At 34.0% G+C, this 22,564-nt stretch overlaps 1 protein-coding gene across 1 annotated transcript; it reads right to left on the bottom strand.

Annotated features, from left to right (window-relative positions):
* Nucleotides 1-539: 539 nt before the first annotated feature.
* Nucleotides 540-890, bottom strand: LOC308650526 (cytochrome c oxidase subunit 6C-like). The gene has a single exon (XM_081296545.1). The coding sequence runs from the start codon at nucleotides 835-837 to the stop codon at nucleotides 610-612; it is 228 nt and encodes a 75-aa protein (XP_081152671.1). The 5' UTR covers nucleotides 838-890; the 3' UTR covers nucleotides 540-609.
* Between the last annotated feature and the right edge of the window lie 21,674 nt (nucleotides 891-22,564).

The following is a 22,564-nucleotide window of genomic DNA, read 5'->3' as shown; positions in this document are numbered from 1 at the left end:
ATTTTATTTTTTCTCTCTCTCTTTGTCACAATCCTTTGGCAGAGAAGAGGCCAAAGTGAAGCTGGTGGTATTGTTCTAAACAACACTATGCAGAGGCCCACATGGTGAAGAACTGAGGATTCCAGGAAAAAACAGTGAAGAACTAAGACCTGTCAAAAGTAACATGAGATTCACTTCCAAATCAAGTAAAAAGTTAGATGACTAGTGCATTTATCCATTTTCTTCCTTCCTTCCTTCCTTCCTTCCTCCTTCCTTCCTTCCTTCCTTTCTTTCTTTTATATAGTATTTGTTAATTGTGTATTTACCAAGGAAAACTTTTTCTTAGCCCACATATTCATGTTTTTTTTGGGGTTTTTTTTGTTTTTTTTTAAGAGAGAGTGAGAGAGGAGAGAGAGAGAGAAGAGAATTTTTTAATATTTATTTTTAGTTCTCGGCGGACACAACATCTTTGTTGGTATGTGGTGCTGAGGATCGAACCCGGGCCGCACGCATGCCAGGCGAGCGCGCTACCGCTTGAGCCACATCCCCAGCCCCCATATTCATGTTTTATAGTTCAGGAGTACAAACTTCTAAGGACCTCAATCCAAAGAAATTCTTTATATTTCAAAATCACTTTGCACTCTGAAAGATTCCAGCCCTCCTCATCTCCTCAAAATCTTCCATGGAATCATAATTTCTGTAGAAATCTGCATATGCTTTCTTTCTTGGTTCAGCCACACCAAACTTGCACAGAGCTGCATCTCCCAGGGCAACCGCGAATGCCCCAACAATATAAAACTGCAGCTGCTTGGCCAGAAGACCCAGCATCTGAGGTTTCACCAAAGCACCTGATGCCATGGCAGTTACTGTTCTCCACACCAGCCTCCTTCCCTGTAGATAGAGAAATGGATGTTTTTTTTTTTTTTCCGCAGCGTACCACATTTACCCATTTTTTTATTGCTACATCGAAATACCAGAGGCTGGAGACTCTCTAAAGAACTTTATTTAGTTCTATATTAGGGTTAAAAATCCAAGATAAATCAGCTCCATAGATTTGGCCTTGGGTAAAGGTTTAATTGTGTATGGCCTCACTGAACGGTCATGTGTGGTAGGGAGATTTCACCTGGAGAGACAGGAAGTCAGAAACCAAGAAGGAGTCAGGTTTATTCTTTATCATACCTGGCTTTCATGAGAACTAACTCAGGGTCCCATAAGAACAGAGTCCCTCTGACAGAAGCCCCTCAGGAACCAAAGAATAACCCACCAGTCTCTATCTCTTAAGAATTCTATAGCCTCTATCTCTTAAGAATTCTATAGCCTCTTATCACTGCTACAAATGGGACCAAGTTTCCAACATATGACTACTTGAGGAACACCATGTCTGGACTGTAGGAACTAAAGCCCTGATGGACAGATCATTTCACATGGGACAGAAACACCCCGCTAACCCATTCTTGGATTCCCGAACCTCAAAAAACATTTCAGATATTAAATGTTATTTTAAGCTATTGAATTTTAAGTTGATTTATTATAAAAAATAAACTAGTACAGTTTACATAGTAATGATAAAGGCAGTTTTGAATGAATAATAGATACAAATATAACAAGATCACTACAATGACTAAATAAATACTGGATTCTAAATGAGTGGCATGCGAAATAAGTTCAGAGTAGAGAAATATGATGTTCACTTACATTGGTAGGGAAGGATTTGCAGAGAGGAAAGAATTGAACTAGGAAGGATTTGCATAGATCTTCTAGAATGTGTGCATAAATCAATACGCAGTAGATAGATGTGAATTTTATACATGCCCTGTGGAAACCAGTCTCATTACTTTATTGTTGAGGCACAGTAATCTATGTAATCTTTCATAAATTCCCTCAGGTAATTAGTTTCCTGGAATATTGCTGGGTGGCATATTTAACTCTTACTACTTTGCAGCCCTCTTTGAAATATGCGAATTTATTGGATGTACAGTTTTGCTGGAAAGTTATGCTAAGAAGTTTAATTCACAGAAAATACATAACATGTACAATTCAATATGATATGTGTAGACTGCAAATAGATTCTGAGCACTCCTCAGGGACTAGAGTCAGCAGCCCTTATTCACTTCTCTTAGGAGACTTAATGCTTTGTTCCTCTTCCTGAATGGTGGCTACTAATTTTAGGACCCAGTATTCTTGATCTTTCAGGATTGTTAATGCCTATGTAGAATGTTGGAATAGGTTGAAATTTACCATTCAGCTTTTCTTGATGGAATTTCCGCAAACCGAGATGATGCTGATTCTGTCTTTCAAGTATCATCTGCCTGTGGCCTCTTCTCAGCCTGGAAATACCTGCTCAACTCTCATGCTAGCCTGTCTAACATGCTTATAACCAAGCCATGAGAATCCCATGAGTTGGAAATCATTAGGAATTTACATCCTTCTTTAGTGGTTCAGAAAGAAAACTGGGTGGTGGCAGGTGGAACGTAGAATATAACTCCTCTAATCGGAAATAGCCATCTTGTTTTTGAATATTTATTCTAAAGATTGGTCTCTGCTTCATTTATATTGTCTCATGTCTCTTCTTCATCTCCCAGTGTTGATCTCTCAGACTTGTAGTAAAATATTATAGTGTTGTATTTGGGTTTATAGATAAAACCCATAGTGCTTTCAAAACCTAGGATATAAGGAATTTATAGGAATTATATTATGTACAGTGGGTTTCCTTACACTATAGAGTAGTTGAGGTATGCATTTCCAAGTAAGATGAATGATATAATTAATAGGAGTACCTGATGTAAACATCTGAGCAAATGCTATAAAAATGTAAGTGATCTATTTTCTTTATAAACTCTTAAGAGGATTTTTAATTTTTTTTAGTTGTACATGGATACAATACCTTTGTTTTATTTATTTACTTTTATGTGGTGCTGAGGATCGAACCCAGAGCCTTACATGTGCTAGGCGAGTGCTCTCCCGCAGAGCCACGACCCCAGCCCCCTAAGAAGATTTTTAAAATATGTTGAATTCTTCAGTTTTGATAATAAAAGTGTAGAAAAAGCATAAACATGCCAGTCTATCCTCACTGATGCTCAGTACAGACCATTTACCATTTCTCCATGAAACTTTGCTTCTGAACCCATGTTACTGTGTAAGACTGAGACAGGGAGACGAGAAAGAAAGAAGATTTAAAGGAAGAGGGATGAAATATATGTAAGAAAAAAAATAAACATGTTGATGGGAAGTTGGGTAATCTTTTAAAGTAGCTATCCTGTGAAACAGTATAGTATTTGAGAAGCTAAATTCCATTAGAAGTCATAGAAATAATGCAGTATATGCTTTCTTTCAGATTCATCGTGCTAGATTATTGTCAGTTGTTAAGAATTAATCAGTCCCATCAGTGATGAGAAAGAGCTGAGAGATACATTTGACATGCAGAAAAATCTTTTTGACACTTTAGAGTCCTTCCAATCTCAATATATAAATGACAGGGGCAAGAAGCAGCATCTTGTTGTAATTAGTCAGTGTGGCTCTTCTACCTTCACTTTTCGGCTTCATGCCCAGGCACTTAAAACCTATAATCACACTTTTCCATTCTATGAGAGACAGCATTTCAATGTCACTACTCTGGGAATTTCCCAGGAAACAGTTACCAGCTATGAGAAAAATAAACTAATTGATCATGGTAACATAAAAATTTCTCTTTAGCAAAAAGTATATGTTGGCCTCTGCGTTTCTCTGTCTGGTTGTCTTAAACTTGACTCACAGCTCTGTGGCTGGAGCTTGTCATCCTGGCTGCTGGCCAGGGCATTCATTACCTCTATTAAGCATCCTGTGTATATCCTGGGAAGTACTGATGCCCTAGCTTCTTTGTGTGCCTTCATTTGTTCATAAAGCAGCACTTAGTAAAGAATAAATTATAGGAGTGAGGAGAGAAAAAGTTCCTCCCTCATCCTTCAAAAAAAATGAAATTAGTATACTGTGGGAGAAAAACATATGATCCAGTTCTAATATGTATTCTTCACAATTAGTCTTTCTTTTCATGAAAGATATTCTAGAAGTGCTTTGGCTCTGCTCTCCACTTTCCATTTCTCATTTGATGGTCTTTCATTTCTTTCATCTGTATGCTTCCTTTACCACAAATACCTTCTTTCTCATCACCCATCTTCTGTATTCCAGTGAGACAGCATTTTACCAAGATTACTTTTTTTTTTTTCATTTTAACAGGTCTATGTCAAGAAACTTAAGCTCCAAACTAGTTTGGCTCAATATTACAATCAAAAGAGAAACATCCTAGATTAAAAGCTCCATTTTTCAAACATAGTGTAGGATTTCTCCCAGGATGATTGTAACATACAGCGATAGCTTCTGTTTATATATACCTCTCAACTTCTATGCAATTGCAATAACTAAATTAGGCACGCCATGTGTAAGAACTCAGGCTTCATTTTTAATGTCATGTCAACAAGAAAGGCAAAATGATATTTCAGATCACTGGAATACTTTATTTAATAGATATCAGGATGTAAGACTCAAAATTCACTCTGTTTGAGTAACCTCATGTGTGCCAAAGAGATAAAAACAATTCAGACTTCAAAAATTCTCACACAGATTCAGTGGAAACTAAGAAAAAATCAAATTAACTTCAGATTATAAAAGTGTTCCATTGAATGAAGCCTTTTTTCATTATATTTTACCTGAGCTTTAGTTAAAGCCTTATATATACCTTTGCTTTGTTCTGATATGACTTAGTAATTAATGTATTTCCTGTCTACTTTACTTTAGTTGACCTCAATATGTGACAAGATGTATATTTTGAATTTTTGCATTCTTGTTTTCTTAAATGATAACCTTCCCCAAGCTCTCTGAAATTCATGAAACCTTTCCTTAATCTCCCTGTAGCTTTTGTAGTTACTACTAAATACAACAAAATATAAATTAAAATATGCTTTCAAATTTATCTGTTTTTTTCATATTCTGGTGAATTTATTCATTTAAAAATATTTTTCCCTATAGCTCATTATGGATAATGGATAAATAGATGAAATAAATGACTGATAATTGCATGCAGTTCTATTTTCATCTGTTTATTTTCCTTAGAAAGATAAGACAAATTTATTGGACACATAGTTTATATCCTGCTAAACACAAAGAGAACTTGTGGAATAATTGTTTCTTTTTGTTCAGACTTCCTCCATGAGGATCTATAGCCGTTTTGTGGGTGATGAACTGATAATTTCAAGCTTCTGTTTTTAGCTCTCCTCGTTCTTCCCCTTCAATAATTCATAGTGTAAACCAAAGTCTGAATAGTGGAGTTGGTAAGGATTCGTACATGTGTGTCTCTATCGTGGACATTTTCCTTGCTTCATAGTGTGCACATATTTCCCTACAAGAAATCAGAAGGACAGCTAGCTTTATGTGCTTCTGAAAGCCTGGCATTGTGAGCTTCTTTTGTACATAATGACTGCAGGTGCTTTCTGGCACAGAAATGATCCTGTGATCTGATAGCTGTTTTTCACATTCTGTGATCATGGCCAGTTCACAGAATACAACAAAGGTGGAAGATTGTTGTCTTCCCCTGGGTTGCCTAAAGTTACAGTGCTGATCTTTTGACCCTTAATTTCAGCAAGTTTGATTGCTCCAGGAACCCTAGTGTGCATATTTGGAGCTGGTGTGGCATTTTGTTGTTCACTTGATCGTCGATATCCTAACATGGTCATAGTTTTTCAAAGTAGGAAAAGAGGGTCGTTTCTTTAATCATCCTGAATTTTGAAGAGTTAAATGCAGCCTGTGTTATAAATAAACTGTCTTGATTTGTTTAGAGGAATATTTTAGGCCCAATGGTGTATGTCAGCAAATGATTACTGTGGGCAGAGTGTCACTGCCTTTTCTCCTTGTGAAGTTGAACGCTGACCACCCTGCGGCTGCAGGGTCATGAGAGAAATGTAGGCAGCCCTTATTGGAATGAAGACAGACATGAATTTGGATTTTGCAAAAATGAAATTATTTTAATAAGGGATTTTAAAATAATTAATACAGCATGGAATTAAAAATTGCTAATCTAGCTTCATTACTAATCTTGTGCCACATTAAAATGAATTGGTTTTACTAAGTATTTTAATTGTTTCCCCTTTCTGATTTTCATTTCCTTACTCATCAACAGCATCTCTCATCAGCCAGAGTTTAAAATATTCTCTGTCCTTGTTCATCCTGTAGAAATTGATCAGGTATTTAAACCACGAATTAGCTTCTCCATAATAACCAGAATGATCCCACTTGCAAATCACTTAATTTAAGACCTATGTTAATTTTTGTCTCACTAAATGCTGCCTTGTTCTCAATTCCTGCTTTGTTTTTCAAAAGGTGGCTTGGTTGATGGAGTTAAATGCTGTTTAACCACTAGAGGGAAACATACCAATCTACTATGAGCAAAGCAGTGTCTTCACATGGGGACTGTCCTGAAGCTGCAAGCCCTGCAGTTTGTTTTCTGTTGATCTTTTCCTTCTGAATATTGACAACATTATAATGAGGAACCAGCCAAAGGTATGTATTGATCAAAGTATTTAGTGAAGATACTTTCTGTTTCATTGAATAATTTTGGACCTATTCCTTGCAGTAGTAAATTTATATTTTTAACTGAATAAATATCCCCAGGTCACTAAGGACATGCTGCTGTAATGCAAGCATTACTTGACACAGTAATTCTGAAAAGCAGTGTTCTCTAAATGTTGATGGACTGTACTCACATGAAACATTGAGTGAGTAAACAAACATATAGTGAATGTACTGCGTTATTAGAGAGAAAAGATATTCTTTCAGACAAATCAGATTCTGTTTACTTCCTAGACTCAAGATGTTAAAAGAATTCTGCATATTGTCCTCATTATTGTTCTGGCCCACCCATACTTTATGAATTTATTATGTTAAGACATTGTCTGGGTTCTTCTTATTACTTATGCTCAGGGATATTTGATATGAGCCCAATTGCTGTGGCAATAGTCCGGACAGAGGTAATGTAACTCCATCTCCTTTTCTCACAACTTCCTGGAAATTTGTAGCAAGATTTTCAGGAAATAAAGGCTAGTATTGAAGGCTGAGGCTTATGATATCAGTGCTAGATAGATTTCTGGGAGCTAGATAAAAATATAAAGATGTTTCCATGGCACTGAATGCTGAAGCAGGTCACTGCATTTAGTGAAATTCTGGAGACATGACATATCTGAGTTTTATAAGATGTCTTCCTAGTGCATTCTGCAAAATATTTTGTTTTACTTGTTTTTAATGTAAAGAAATAATGAGAGATGGTTATGAACTTTTTATTTGGGCTCAGATGCTTTCTTTTTTAACAAACCTAGAAAATAGTAAGTTAACACATTAGAGCATAGAATGGCATAGAAATGTATTATCTTTGCCTGTCCAAGTGTTTCATCATTCCCAGTTTCAAGGAAAATCTACCCGCTCTTTCAATATGGTTGCAGAAGGGGAGATCTCTTTTTCTTACTAGTTACCCCAGTCTTTTAGTCTCATTGGCTAGAAATGAACATTTCACTGAAGCAAGGTCAGGTTCTCCCCTTGGTAATAGTTTAATAACACCAAGATAGGGAGAGAATGGAGCAGAGATGTAGAAGGAAAGAGAATTCTGATTGTACTGGAAACCATGCTAACCAGGGGCAGCCATTCTTGATGTATAAGAACTGATATCCATAAATAAATTTGCATTTTGATTTAAGCTCTTTTCAGCTGAATTTCTCTTATCTGTGATTAAAAGAGTCTCAACTAATCTTGGTAGGAAGTTAATATCCACTGAGAAACACTGCTGTGACAGACAAAGGGGATTTTCATAGGCGACTCTTTTCCTTACTTAAAAATAGAATGCAGGCTTCTGTTGGAAAATCTCATGACTACATTGTTAATGCACCTGAAGTTTCTCCAGTTCAATAAAGGTTAATTTCAAGGTTCTGAATACAAAACTGAAAGGGATCTAGGATTAACCCAGAAAGACAAATGCATACCTCACAGAATGAAGTTGGTTTCTCCAGAACACCTTTCCCCTCTTTCCACCATTTCTGTAACCCCTTACACTTAGGTACTGAAAACAGAATGTGGAATCATAGAATTTAGATTTGGAAAGACTTGAACCTGCTAATTTGTCCTTTCTTACATTCAATCATTATTTTTATAGTGCTTATTTTGTGGTAGGACTTCCTCCAGGAAACAGAGGTACAATAAAATTTTGTTCCTTGAGACCTTAAAAATGGGATGAGAACTCCTCCAGAAGTGTGTGTTCAATCTACTGGGAAGATCAGAAAGGTGATTAAGCTATGAAGCCAGGATCAGCATTATTTCATGCTCCATTAAGCCCACTATATATTTTACTTATCTGTAGTATTTTTTCATATGATATTCCCAAAGAATCAGAGAACTAATCTAGTTGATATATTTTAGTTAAGAAAAACTAAGCACCAACCTCCTATTTCTTTGAACCTGCAGGCAGGATTGCAATCAGGCTTTCTCTTCTATAAGGAATACTATATAGTGGGTATATTAGTCAGCTTTCCACCACTATAGCAAAATACCTGAGGTAGAGTATATTATAAGTTAGCATCTATGTGAGAGCAAACCTGAGGTATCAAAACTTTAGAGATGGTTTTCTCAGATGAAAGAAAAAAATTCCCCATTGCCTATTAGTGTTCATCTTAGTCAACACTACAGTAATAGAATATCAGAGACTAGAAAATATATAAAGAACTTTTTTTTGTCTCCACTGTTCTGAAAGCTAAGAAATATAAAATCAAGGTGCTGGCAGCTGATGAGGATTTCCTTGCTGCATCATCCCCTAGCTGAAGACAAGACAAGTGATCGAAAAAGCAAGTAAAAGAGGCCAAACTTCCCTCTTTGTAGTGGACCTATAGTAACGAACTACTCCCTTGATAACAGCATGGATCCATCCATTGCCCTCCTGATGGCCAATCTATGATTCATCAGCCCCAAACCCAACTTTGCTATGTTTAGGATTAAGTTTCCAATAAATGTTGATGGGGAGACACATTTAGGTAAATGAATGATGTTTTATCCAATATTCTCTTTTTCTAATAGTATATTTTTTCAAGGGTCCTTGAATCTACACAGAAGTCACCATCATAACTTTCCAAAATGTGAGCACCAAGGACATTTCTCCTGACCCTGAGCAGTCATGAAACCCAAAGCTCTAAATGTCAGGTATGTTCAGTCACCCCTTATCACTGAGAGTTGAGAATCTACTTATTGCTCTGATGTTGTGATTTTATTTTTGGTTCTTGGGGAGCTTATTTTCTGTTTTTGAGTGCAAATATATATTGGCAATAGTATTTTTGCACACTAAACTTAGAATTTGTAGGTGTTTTGCTATAAGATTTCACAGAATATCTAACTTAGCCTGCATGTTTTCCTATATGCTTTGAAATCTGTCATCTAAGTTAATTCTTAGTAACCAGAGGATATAATGTAGCTACATGGCTTTCTCTCTTTCCATAAGAGACCAAGTTGATTGCAAGTTTCTCTGAGATAAAAAGTAAGCTGAACTTTTCTATCAAAATTATTATTTGAATAAGACATTTAGCTTAAGTTCTTTATTTAGAACACCCTCAAGAACATACATATTTATTCAGAAAAGTAATAAGTACACATATAAATTTCTGCATGTGTATTGATAAAAGGACAAAGGGTCAATATGTTCACTAACCATACATATCTGTCCTGCTAGTGTGGAGAGAAGAATGTAGAAAATGAGGTAAATTTGTTTGTTGTTTTATATAACTTATACTGTATGTGTTTTACCTCACTTCAGGTTCAGAATGATAAAGTTGGCTGACCATGAACTCAATTTCTGAAATCATGAGGCTAACATAAACTTTTCCTGTTCTAAGTTGTTCTGATAACGTATTTTGGGCACAGTAATGAAAAGCTGAATGTTACATTCTTAGATTATTTTTATGACTTTGAATAGACTATGGTCTATATATGTTTGCTTTTGATTTATATTAATAGAGCTATGTCACATCAATTTCTATGATAAATTTTAATACCTGTTAGAGGCAAACAAAATTATAAATCCTAATGATCTTAATGAAATTAAAAAAATGGTTCATTATAATAAAATTTATTTTCAAATTAATATCATATAGTGCCATTGTTTGACTACATTAAACTTGGCCCTCAATGTAGCAGTGCTGAGAGATGGGGCTGAAAGGGAAGATTAGGTCTTGAAGCCTCCAACATCATGAGTAGATTAATACCAAGTATGAAAGGACTTGAAATTGTTACTCAATCTCTTGTGCTTTTACATTTTCTAACCACTCTACTTTCCTCTATGAGTGATACAGCAAGAAAGCCTTCACCAGATGCAAGTCCTTCAACCTGGGAATTCCCAGCTTTCAGGATTATAAGAAATAAATCTCTTTTCTTTATAAATTATCCAGTCTCAGATATTCTGTTATAGCAGCCTAAATACCCTAAGGTAGGCACTATATTTTCCAAAATATACTTCTGAAACAAAAAACATTATAGCAAATTTTCTACCTCTTAAAGATGTGAAATTCTGAAATTTGATATTGTTTTTCTATTATATAATTAATTATCACTTTAATAATAAGTTTTCAAGCTGGGCACAGTGGCACATGCCTATAATTCCAGCAGCTCTGGAGGCTGAGCAGAAGGCTTACGAGCCAGCCTTAGTAACAGCAAGACAATAAGCAACTCAGTGAGATCACATTTCTAAATAAAATACAAAAATGGGCTGGGGATGTGGCTCAATGATTGAGTGCCCCTGAGTTCAATCCCTGGAACAACTACAACAACAAAACAGTTTTCAAGTTGTCATTCAAATTTCACAAATCAAAGAATTGAACATAAATATAAAAACACTACTATCTTATATACACACACCTCAATTTCATATATGTTAAAAACATACATGTATGTTTTGAAATCAAGGAAATATAATGAAGGATTTATGTGATACTTCACTAAATGAGCAAACCAGAAACATTTTACATCCAGTGATACAGTGACTTAGAACTTCGAGTTAAAATAGAAGATATTTAATCATTTTGAGTGAGGTTTTCTACATGTAATACTCTCGGGCAAGTGCATAAAGAGGTTGGTGTTCTAGTTATGTTGAGAGCTATTGCTTGTGCAGAACTCAGGAAAGAAAAGTCTGTGGACCATAGATACAGGACAGTAGGATGGCAGCATGAAAATTACATGTTTGCTATCTGTATCCTAACTTACTAACCTGATGGTAGGTTTAATTCTTCTATGTCTTCTACATACCTAGTTGCACAGTGAGGCTGGATCTTCATACAAAATGCTTGTAATGGATCCTTATTTTTGTACTTAAACTACTCCAACTCTTTAAAAAATTTACATGAGGCACCCACCTATACTTAATAATGAACAGTAAGATTGAGTACCCATGGAAATTGGATAATAACAGATCATTGCAATTAACATGTGTAACATGTTGATCACTAGATAGTGATCCAAGTCTAATTCCAAAAAGGGTATGTTTTTCCTGTCTATTCCTATATCTTCCCAAATTCCCAAGAGAAAATCAAATTTAATGTTTGTGATTAATATTAATGAGCAGTAGGCCATGATTTTATGACTAGCTGTGTCATAATTTTTTAAAGGTGAGACTGGTAAAGTAACTTAAATCAATATTGATCCTAACTAGAAACTAAAGTGAAGCTTACATGCTATTGGGAAAAATAATTAAAAATCAGATTAATATTTATGCCTTTGGAATACACATAAATCTCTTATACTGCTCCAGCTGCTGTGAGACAATGACATGTGGGAATATATAAATCAAGAAGAAACAATACTAGCCAGTGTAATTTCATTTAATATAAGAGAAACAAAAATGACAATGATTATTGATCTTGGCAAATAGCATAGCATCTGATAGACTACCACATGTGAATATCTTAAATTTTATGCTAAACTTGAGGTAAAAAATTCAATCTACATATTCCAAAATTATTTGTACCCATAATATGGCAGGCACTATGTCAGACTTTGGTAACATATGGCTGATTAAAAAGCAATTTAAATCTAAAATAGTTTATAGATTAGCAAGAGAGACATACAGGAAAATTATCTTTAAAGCAAAGCAAAGTAATGAAGGAAGCCTGTAATTTTCCCTGGAAATTAGATGTACTTTGGGAAGCCTGGGAGAGAAGGGGGATATTACAGCAGAAGTTCTTATGGAAGGACTCAAAAAAAAAAAAAAAAAGAATAAAAAGAAAGCAACTTAATCTAAATGGGTTGAAAAGAAATACAAAAGTGTCAGCATTCCATAAATAAACACTAGGAAAATGAAATTGAAAATGTCTTCATTCTTACATTTAAAGGTGGGAGGGTTAAGGACCATATATAAGAAAGTATGTGGAGGAGGAATTTAAGGATAAACTTAGAAGTGGGGAGAGTGGGGAGCGAGTCAAAAGAAGTTCTAAGGCAAAAGGGCTAGTGCTGTGAATTCCCTGTTGATCTGGGCTACTCTGCTTTGAGAATTCAGAGAATCTTGTTCCTATTTTTGCTTTTACTCAATATTCTTACTGATGAACAGTTTTTGGTAATCAATCTCTCTCTCTCTCTCTCTCTCTCTCTCTCTCTCTCTCTCTCTTTCTTTTTCTGCATAAGAAACAAACAGAACATATGTCTTGCTCTTTGTTACAGAATGAATAATACTCAGAATCCAAACTTGATCTGAGATCGTCCAGCTTCGGTATGGAGATGTCTCTTTTTGCTTTCCTTACTCTGAATCACTGCTCCAGGCAGGTGGGCCTTCTCATTGTCCTCTTTGTGTGTCTTTGCATATTCAAGTATTATGTCAATGTCCTGCTTAGTAGGTCTTTCTGAGGATTTTGCAATTCCCAGTGCTCTTAAATTGGATATTTCTAGATTGTTAAAAACAGGTCATTCATAATATTTCAACTCATCAGGCCTTTATAAAAGTGCATGGAGAAGTAAGGAAGACAGGAAGGAATTCCAGCAGATTCAGAACTAGAGCACATCGATAGCTCAGAACTTCAGTACAAAACAGCAACTGCAGAGCTGGAAGGTAACAAAGCAGATATCTTAGATAACAAAGCAGAAATCTCATTAGTTTGTCACCTGCAAGTGGGTGTCCATAATACAATGTCCGACATTATCCCATCTGGTTTTTTTTTGTACTGATTTTTGAAATCCTTTTCTCAAATTAATTCAACTGATACTCATCTCTTTTGACCCACTGTATATACTTATTTCTCCCTTTATGAATATTTCTGTTTTGTATCACACTTTTATCTATGGACTCTCTCTTTGTGCATATCAGAATAAAAATTCCTGAGAGACACTGGATTGGATTAATAAATTATCACCATAAACATGGTAATTTTAGGCATTGTTCTAGGACTTATGAGACTGGATAAAATGCCATAGCTTTTTCTATATCCAAAGATAAGTCAGTAATTATTGTAATAAGTAAAATGCCTACAGTTAAGAAATATATACCAGGAAGAGGCATTTTGGGAATGGCACACATTCAGACTTCTTTTGGTACAAATTCCAATATATTGTTTATTAGTTATTTGGCAAATACTAATTTGCTTAAATTTGTTCTATGACACCAATTCTATTCCTAATTTTATGTTGAATAAAATATATTATATTTATATTGCTACTTCACTTTTTATAGATCTGAGTCTTGACTCTCAACCTATAATACAGAATCTTTGAGGACAAGGAAATTCACAATACTGTTCTGAATTACTTACATTGTTTCTCCTAATATTGAAGATGTTTAATAAACAGTTCTTGATTTAAACATGGAACTTAATCTATTTTATAGCATTTGTAATGTGGTTAATTGTTCATGTAAGTTATTTCATTTACTTTCCATAATAAGGAGATCTTCAAAATAGATATTACTATTCATTATCTTCAGATTGATAGTAATAATCATGAGCAGCATTAATGGAAAACAATCATCCCTCAGTGTCTGTGGAGATTAATTCCAGGTCATCCCCTTAGATATAAAAATCCAGGGATGTTCAAGTTACTTATAAAAATCACATAGTTTTTGCATGTAATCTATTTATCTCCTTTCATATTCTTTAAAACCTCTCTAGATTGCATATAATATATAATGCAATGGATTGCTCTGCAAATAGTTGTCATACTATATTACTTAAGCAGTAATAACAAGAGCAAAAATCTGTTCATATTCAATACTGTCACAATTTTTTTCCTAAATACTTTCAGCCCAGTATATGATGAATCTGCTAATGTGGAACCTGTAAATACAAAGGTTGACTGTACTTTCTATTTTGTAGGACACTGCATTAAATTAATCATTACATACAATTTTATTTTTAATTTACACATAAAAATATAGGCATGTCAAGAACTCTGAAAAGTCTGACATATTGCTGTATTGGTGAGTTAGCCTTCCACAGTTTCATGGGATACTGACCTGAAACATGAGTGTTACTGAAGAACCCCAAGTTGAGGAAGCAACAAATTTTCTAAGGAAGATGCTAGAAAACCTGGATACAAGGGAGACATTATCTTTACTATCCTGGAGAGCAAACAAATCTCTCTGCCCCAGAGAAAGGCACTCTTTTACCTTTAAAGCTGTTTGCTTACAAACATTCTTGAAAAGGTAATCTGGCAGGAAAGAGGCCACAATGCCTTTGCTCAAAGGTTGTACAGAAATATCAGAGACCAAGGCGAGTTATCTCCCAGAAGAGACGAAGAATTTTAAGCCGTGCTTTTGCAATGAAGAAACTGTGATTTCAGAAAAATTTGAAATCATATCGAAAAATTTGTAAGGAGCAAAAGCATGTTGTGGCCTCATGGCCCATGACTCACAGCCTTTTCACTCTAATCATGCTGCCTTACTCCTTGAGGCTAATAAAGTTGTTCATTGCTTGGCCCTAGTCTCCTCAATTATATGACACATATTTAGAAATAAGAAACTGTATCTATACCAGCTGAAGGCCCAATCATCAAGAATTTCCTACTTTGGGTTGTTTTGAATTGTTTTTAAGTGTCAGTGCTGTATCTTAATGAATACGATCACTTCATGTAGCCAACATAAACAGAGACCTAAATAAACCTTCTCATGTTCATGTAACAATAAAGAATTCTGCCTTTGTTGCTAAAAGCAGACGGATTTATTTGAAATACTTTTTTTCCAAGTCAGACATTTGACTTTATTCCAATTAGAACTGAAGTTTACAAGTGTTAATCCACCGATGTCATAAGACCTAGGGTTCACACTGGGGAGGACTTCTGACACATGTATTTGTAGTAATTTTTCATGTAAAATATAGCAGAGTGTTTTTTGGAGAGAAAAATGTGCCTGGATTATTTCAGCAACATAATTGACTGTTTTTATGTGTGTCATGGCATTTCTTAAAACTTTGGCTTGGATTGTGGCATTTCACATCACAGAAAAGGAAATAAAGCTGTATTGTAGTTTGCTTACATCAGTACTCAGAAAAAAAAATCCAATTTCAAAGGAGCAAGAGTTTTTCCTTGTGGAAAGCAGGGGTCTGGGTAGCATTTTCATTTCCTGTATTTTTGACTTCCAGTGCTCCCCTTCAAAAAGTTCTGAATACAGAAAGCAGAACTTGCCTCCAGCACAAAACCAGAGCCCACTTTTATTATTGTTGTTGTTTCAGGGCTCCTGGATCTCACGCTGAACCTTAAAATCCTATTCACAGCTCAGCTGCCAGCAAGCTGTGAGCAGAGCAGTGAAAAGTGGAAGAAATAACAGGCTTCACCATGCAATCAGTAGTTCCCTACTGAAACCATATGTCATGCACAGAATCCAGGAGACTTGAAAAGTCTTGAAAAACTGCAATGCCACTAGTGCTTCTAATGGGAATTAGTGATGGGCAAGTGCCTGTGAGAAGGGTTAGAAAAATAGAAATAAATGAGCAAAAGGACAGCAGTCATTGGCTGAGGAAAGTGATAAAAACAATTGTCCTATATGGATTTAGTGATTAAGTGACTATAACTTCTATCTGTGAAATGCCTGTTGACTGCAGAATCAAACTCTTAAGTACCTAGTGAAAAAAAGTATCGAACACCGTTTTTCTTTCTTTCTTTTTTTAATAACGAAGTTCCATGTCATAGTAGAAATCAAATAATTTACAGAATCATTATAGTGATATTTTTTCTTCTCTCCCCGACTGGTATTTAAAAAATATATATATATATATATATATATATATATATATTATGGTGGTTGAGTACACAGGCTTGGAAATCAAGAAGAACAAGGATCAAATCCTCATTATATTTTTTTTGGGGGGGGGGCAAGTATCAAGGATTGAACTCAGTGGCACTCAACCACTGAGCCACATCCCAAGTCCTATTTTGTATTTTATTTAGAGACAGGGTCTCACTGAGTTGCTTAGTACCTTGCTTTTGCTGAGTCTGGCTTTGAACTCTCGATCCTCCTGCCTCAGCCTCCCGACCCACTAGGATTACAGGAGTGCACCACTATGTCTGGTTCCCATTCTGTTTTATAGAGGAAAATTATTATTTCATCCCTTGAGTCCCAAATCCTCATCTGGAAAATGATAATCAAGTGCTTTTCTATAGTTTTTTTATAATAATTGAATAAGAAAAAAATTAGATACAGCATACTGGGCATGCAGAAACATTCAGTAAATAGTGCTTTAAATAATCATAGAAAAACCACAAACTTTAAATGCTACATTTGAAGATTTCCTCAGAGAGAATTAAAAAAATCTCTCTATTTAAGTTGATTATACTCAGTGTATTGATTGTTCATTAAATATTGTATAATAATTTTTATAGTAAAGCACTTCTTAATTCCCTACTTAAGACCTAAAAATGTATTTTTTGACTCTTTTAGATATAGCTATTGTCCCAAAGCTGTGAGTCACTATTTGAAGGCTGTGAACAATGACATTATATTGTGTTAATTCACATTATAGTATAGTAACTTGTGATATAAGATATCACATATATATATTATGTTATGTAATGTCTATTATATATTATATTAAATTTAAAGTCTGAATTCTTCTTACATTTATTTATATTTACCTAGAGAAGACAACAAAAGGCAATTACTTCTGAGTTAACTTGTAGGACTTCACAGAGTACCAACATTATTTCTGCTTGTCATTCAGAAGAATGCAGCATAGATTCTCTAAAGATCATCATATCAAACCAAATCCTAACACTTTAAAAATATGAATGGTTGATGCAACAGAGGAATGACCTAAGTATTATCATTTCAAGAAATATGTCAACACAGCATTTTATCCTATTCTTATGATTAAGATGAAAAAGTGTGGCCTCGATGAGAGACCAAGGATGTGGGTTCACAGTGTGAATAGCCAGATTTAATAGGGATTAGTTCATGGTTTGTTTTGCCTAAAGACTATGTACTAGTAGAGTGCTATCTGCCATTACTTTCCAAGAATTGTATCAGTAACTTGAGTAAAATACATGATGACTTTTTCAGTGATTAAAAAAAAAGTTAAAAAAATATCTGACAAAGATCACATCCAAACTATCTTGGAAATAAATGAAAACATGTTTTAGCTAAAATAAATGCAAATTTTCTCACGTAGTTTCCATAAGTACACTTTATAAGTTATAATTAGGTGGAAAGCTAACTTGGTAGTACTATAGGTGAATAAAACATGATGATTTTAGTGGTTCAGTCCATCTGTGATTTATATTATTCCAGAATTGGCAGCACCCACCTCCTCTATATCCACAAGACTAGACATCTAACAGTAGTAGTTACTGTCCATTCCAATGGACCTTAAGCAACTTGAAAAATAGACAGTTTTATTTTGTAACCAAAGCACTTGTCCAGTATGTGGTAAGTTCTCAATGAATATCTAATGAATGAGTGAATGAAATTTATGACGTGCAAAACGAAATGGTTAGCACATTCTTAGGATATTTTAATAGAATGTTGTTAGAAACAAACCATTTAAAATAAAACTCACCAAATTCACATATAAGTTACAAAGATCAGTATAATGAGAAGGTTAGAGTAATATTCTATGAGAAGAAGTAATGAAAAATATGCTGATAATGAAGAAAATATTTTCAAATATTTAATGGATCTTCTTAGGACTACATTTATGTTGCAGTTAAGTCCAGACTAATACATAGTGAACACATGAGTGATTTACTATGGCCTCACTTGGGAACTTTTGAGTGAATGCAGTTGTGTACAGATAAACTGTACTGCTTTAGAGGCAGGTTATTCCTATTGATTAGAAATATTTAAGTAGATGACATTTGTCAGGGACAGCTAAGGAACCTCTTACTCTGTACAGATCTCAAAGTATTTTTTTAGCTCCATGCTACTTGACCTTTCTGTGTGCAGCTGATCTAAGTAAGAATCATGTGTTTTTAAAAGATGTTTGTTATTTTAATACATGTTAGTTGAATTAAAAGGGCAGGAGTATCTTCAGGAGCAACTTCCTGTCAGAATTGCAGGCTCATTTTTTAAGGATAAATTTGGTAGTTTTCTTTCTCTTCCTCCTGATTTTCATTCTCATTCCACCCACCACCTCTTCCTTCTTTTTCTTCTTTTTTTCATTGATATTGTTGCATTGGTGGTGGTATCAGCGGTATTGGTATTTTCACCTCCCTTCCTGCTATCTCTCCTTCTCTTCTAACTCTTCTTGTTAAATATCAGTTGGAATGAGAAAAAAAAAACTACTTAAAGTTTTCTTTGAGGGAGATAGTTTTTAATAGTAGTTCCATTAAAAATGATTTCTGTTATAATTTTAGCAACATGTATATGTTGGGAGAAAGGCTAACTATTTAAAATGTTTAATCCATCAAAGTCTTCAGGTTAAAAGTGTTGGAATTCCTAAAAGAAGAATTAAGATGATTTGGAGAGAGTGACACATGTCTTTAAAGTCTAGGATATTAAAGGAAAAAAGAATGGTGGATTATAAAATATAATATGCTTCCTTGAAATACATTAAAATATTAGGATATTAAAGGAAAAAAGAATGGTGGATTATAAAATACAATGTTTCCTTGAAATACATTAAAATATTATTAATGAAATGGTGAGAACATTGAAATCTGTGTGAATGAAACCATCAGATATGATATTCATAATTTATCCACATGGCTTTGAAATAACTAAACTAATTTTGATTATTTTTAAACTATAGATGTATAACTGTTATGTAGTGGTATTGTCTAATATGGCAACCAATATCCACATGTGGTTATTATGCACTTGAAAAGTGGCTATCCTGAAGAGGGTTGTGCTGTCAGTGTAAAATAAACAGAGTTGTAAAGCCTTACTCTTAAAAAAGGAATATAAAACTTCTTAAAATGTTTATTTTATTTATTTTATGCTGAAATTATAATACTTAGGATTTTTTGGATTAAAGAAAGTCTGTTATTAAAATTACTTCCACCTGTTAACTTTTTACTTTCTTTAATGTAGTTACTAAACAGTCTTAAAATTGTATGACATGGATTTGTTACTCAAACTTCACTTCTGTTGGGTAATTCTGGTCTAGAATGAACTGAAAACAATTTCACAGAATCTTAGTTTTAGATATAAATGGAAATTAGCTGGATCATCTATAAAATAATGAACATTAAGAGATGTTGGCATAAAATTACTAGCTGAAGTGATACTGGGATCAGTCCATAAATATCTATGCATGGCTCTTTTTCAGCATGTATTCTGAATGTATTAAGAATATGTAAAGCATATAGGCATGACCTCTAATTCTCCATAACTTTAAAAATTTATATAACTTGTTCAATCATGTCTAGGTATCTGTTTCAATTTTTTGATGCAAAAAGTTAAGTTTGGATTGTATTATAATCTGACAATGAAATTGTCATAACTTATTTCATGAAGATGGTTAAAAAAAAAACAACTACTATCTTTTTCTTCCGTTTAAGGATTACTGTAATATCTGCATGTCTAGAGGATGCTACAAACATAATGGATATCAACTTCAGTTCCAGAGGACTTGCTCTTTCTGCTATGAATCTCTTTCCCTAAATTGGTCTCCAACAAAAACAACAATAGAAATGACTCCAAGCATCAAGTAACTTCAGCAGAGCTATTGGTAAATAGGTCCTGCAGAAGAGGAGGATATTACATAAAACCCACAAATTGTAACTATCTAGGTTATAAACACTTAAAAAAAAAAAAGAAACACCTCCTAACTTTTCAGAATGGCAGCTACATTTCTCTGCTCTCTTATCTTCAGTCTTTATTTCTCTATTCCCCTCCCAAAGCGTTTTTTTTTTTCATAGCTTGAGTACAATTTGTAAATATTTCATGATATTTGATTCGATCTGAAGTACTTAGGAACAAAAGTTTGAATGAGATCCCGAGGGCCTAGATTTTTTTTAAATAGCTGTAGTGAAACAATAATAGAGCCATTCTGCCACCTTAGGAAACAGCCTAGAGGAAAAAGGACTAGAAAGATCATTTTACTGGTTTTACACCAGGCCCAAAAGGAATGGCAACTTCATAAATTATTCTGTGAGTCTTGCTGAGATAATTCTTCTGAGTTAGACATTCTAGTGAGTCTACAGTTATACACCCAAAGAGAGTTGAGAGTTGAGATAAATACCTAAATATTTTAGGCCTTTGGAAATTATGCTATTCAAGGAATAATATTCCCGTGATTTGAATAAAAGCTTTGTCTTATGTATCAAAACTTTCAGGAAAATTTTTGCATAAAAATATAATCTCCATTTTCTTTCTATATATCCAAGATATAAGAAATCACCTATAGGATATTAAATTTAGCCAAAAAATAGTAAGTAGACATTAAAAAGTGTCCAATATCCAGTACTTCAAAAATCATGGTTTAACCAGATCATTTTATTATTTGTGTTTTATCTGCTTTCAAAATGAAGGGGCAGTGGTGGTTTAATGCAATTTAACATGTATTTTTGTGCACAGATAAATCTTATCTATTATTTTAAAAAAGGAAATCATATATTTGATATAATTAAACATTTTAATTCAAGTAGCTTTCAAAATGATCTACATTATATCCTTGAGTTTTCCTATGTATAGTATTATACTATATATAGTACAGAGGAAGTGTGCATATTAAAAATCCAACATATGTTTTCTGTAATTCTAAATATAAATTTATAGGAAAGATAGATGGTATCTCTTTTTATAAATACAATATTTAAACAGAACAGCCTATCCATTATTGAAAAAATTGCATCCTTAACATTGAGTTGTTCTGATCTTTAGGAGACTTTATGTTTCAAGTGTTATATTAAACAGGATATACTATTTAAAGCCATAAAAGTCTTATAAAAATACATTTAAAATAAATCAACAAATCAAGTTGTAGAAATTAGGCTATATGCCCAATCAGGTTTAACTATTCTCTTAGTCTGGAGATATTGTCAGACACCTTGAAGGTTGGGTGACTTAATATGGCTACTTAATAGCCACAGCAATTAGGGTGAAAATGGCATGTGTCTCTTCTAGTCCTAAACTTTTAAATCCCCATGAAATATATAATTTGCTGTCTCTTCCTTCATTGTTCAATTGAAAAATTAAAAGGGATTTTTGGAGCTTCTATGGGATGGATAGGAACCACTGTGCCTGTATTTTCAAGTTGTTTATTTGTTGCCAGGTACAATATTTGGATGATATATTACTAAGGAATAAAATCAAACTGTCTGGGAGACAACTGAACTACCATGTTTGTGCAGCACTATTCAAAATAACCAGGATATAGAGTAAACCTAAATGTCCATCAACACGTGAATGAATAAAAAAATAGCACATATACATTATGGAATTCAGACATAAAAAGCAAAAAATCTCATTTGCAATAACATGGATGGACCTGGAGATCCTAAGTAAACTAAGTGGGGCACAGAAAGATATACACTGTGTTATTTTACTTACATGAAGAATCCAAAATAGCTGATTCATAGTTTAAAGTAGAATAATATTTACAAAAGTCTAGGGACTTTTGTGGGGTTGGGTAATGGGAAGAGATTGTTCAAAGGGTACAATATTAAGTTAAATAGGAGCAGCAAATCATTGTGTTTCATGGCACACCCAGCTGAATATAATAAGCAACAATGCATTGTATATCTTTAAAAAGGTATAATAGAGGCCTTTGAATGTATTTACCATAAAGAAATAATTCAAGTTTAAAGTGAAATATATGCTAATTATTGTGAGTAGATCATCAACCAAGGAATCAAAATATCATGTTACGTTTTGTAAGTACAAATATTATGTTAATAAAGAAAATACAATTAATTAATTAAAAAACAAGAGTAGGCAGATGGATGACTTCAGGAGAGGTAAAACACTAAAATATGTTTGATCCCTGAAAACGTAATAGAACACAAGTGTCAGATAAAACATTGTCTATTGGGAGATATAAACTAGACTGCATTCTTTGTTACAGTGTTTAGCCTGCTCTAAACAATACACCTAATTTACAGAAATTATGCCATTAAAGATTCTTTTCCACTTGGAAGCTATAGCTGTCAAGTAAGAATACCAAAAGACTACTGGAAAACTCAGCTA

The sequence above is a fragment of the Spermophilus citellus genome, assembly GCF_964194105.1.
Source record: "Spermophilus citellus genome assembly, chromosome: 5".
Taxonomy (NCBI): domain Eukaryota; kingdom Metazoa; phylum Chordata; class Mammalia; order Rodentia; family Sciuridae; genus Spermophilus; species Spermophilus citellus.
This window is presented reverse-complemented; position numbering and strand designations above follow the sequence as displayed.

Bases quoted from the DNA above. Each gene is read 5' to 3' on its own strand.
- LOC308650526 (XM_081296545.1), bottom strand. From the start codon at position 837: ATGGCATCAGGTGCTTTGGTGAAACCTCAGATGCTGGGTCTTCTGGCC.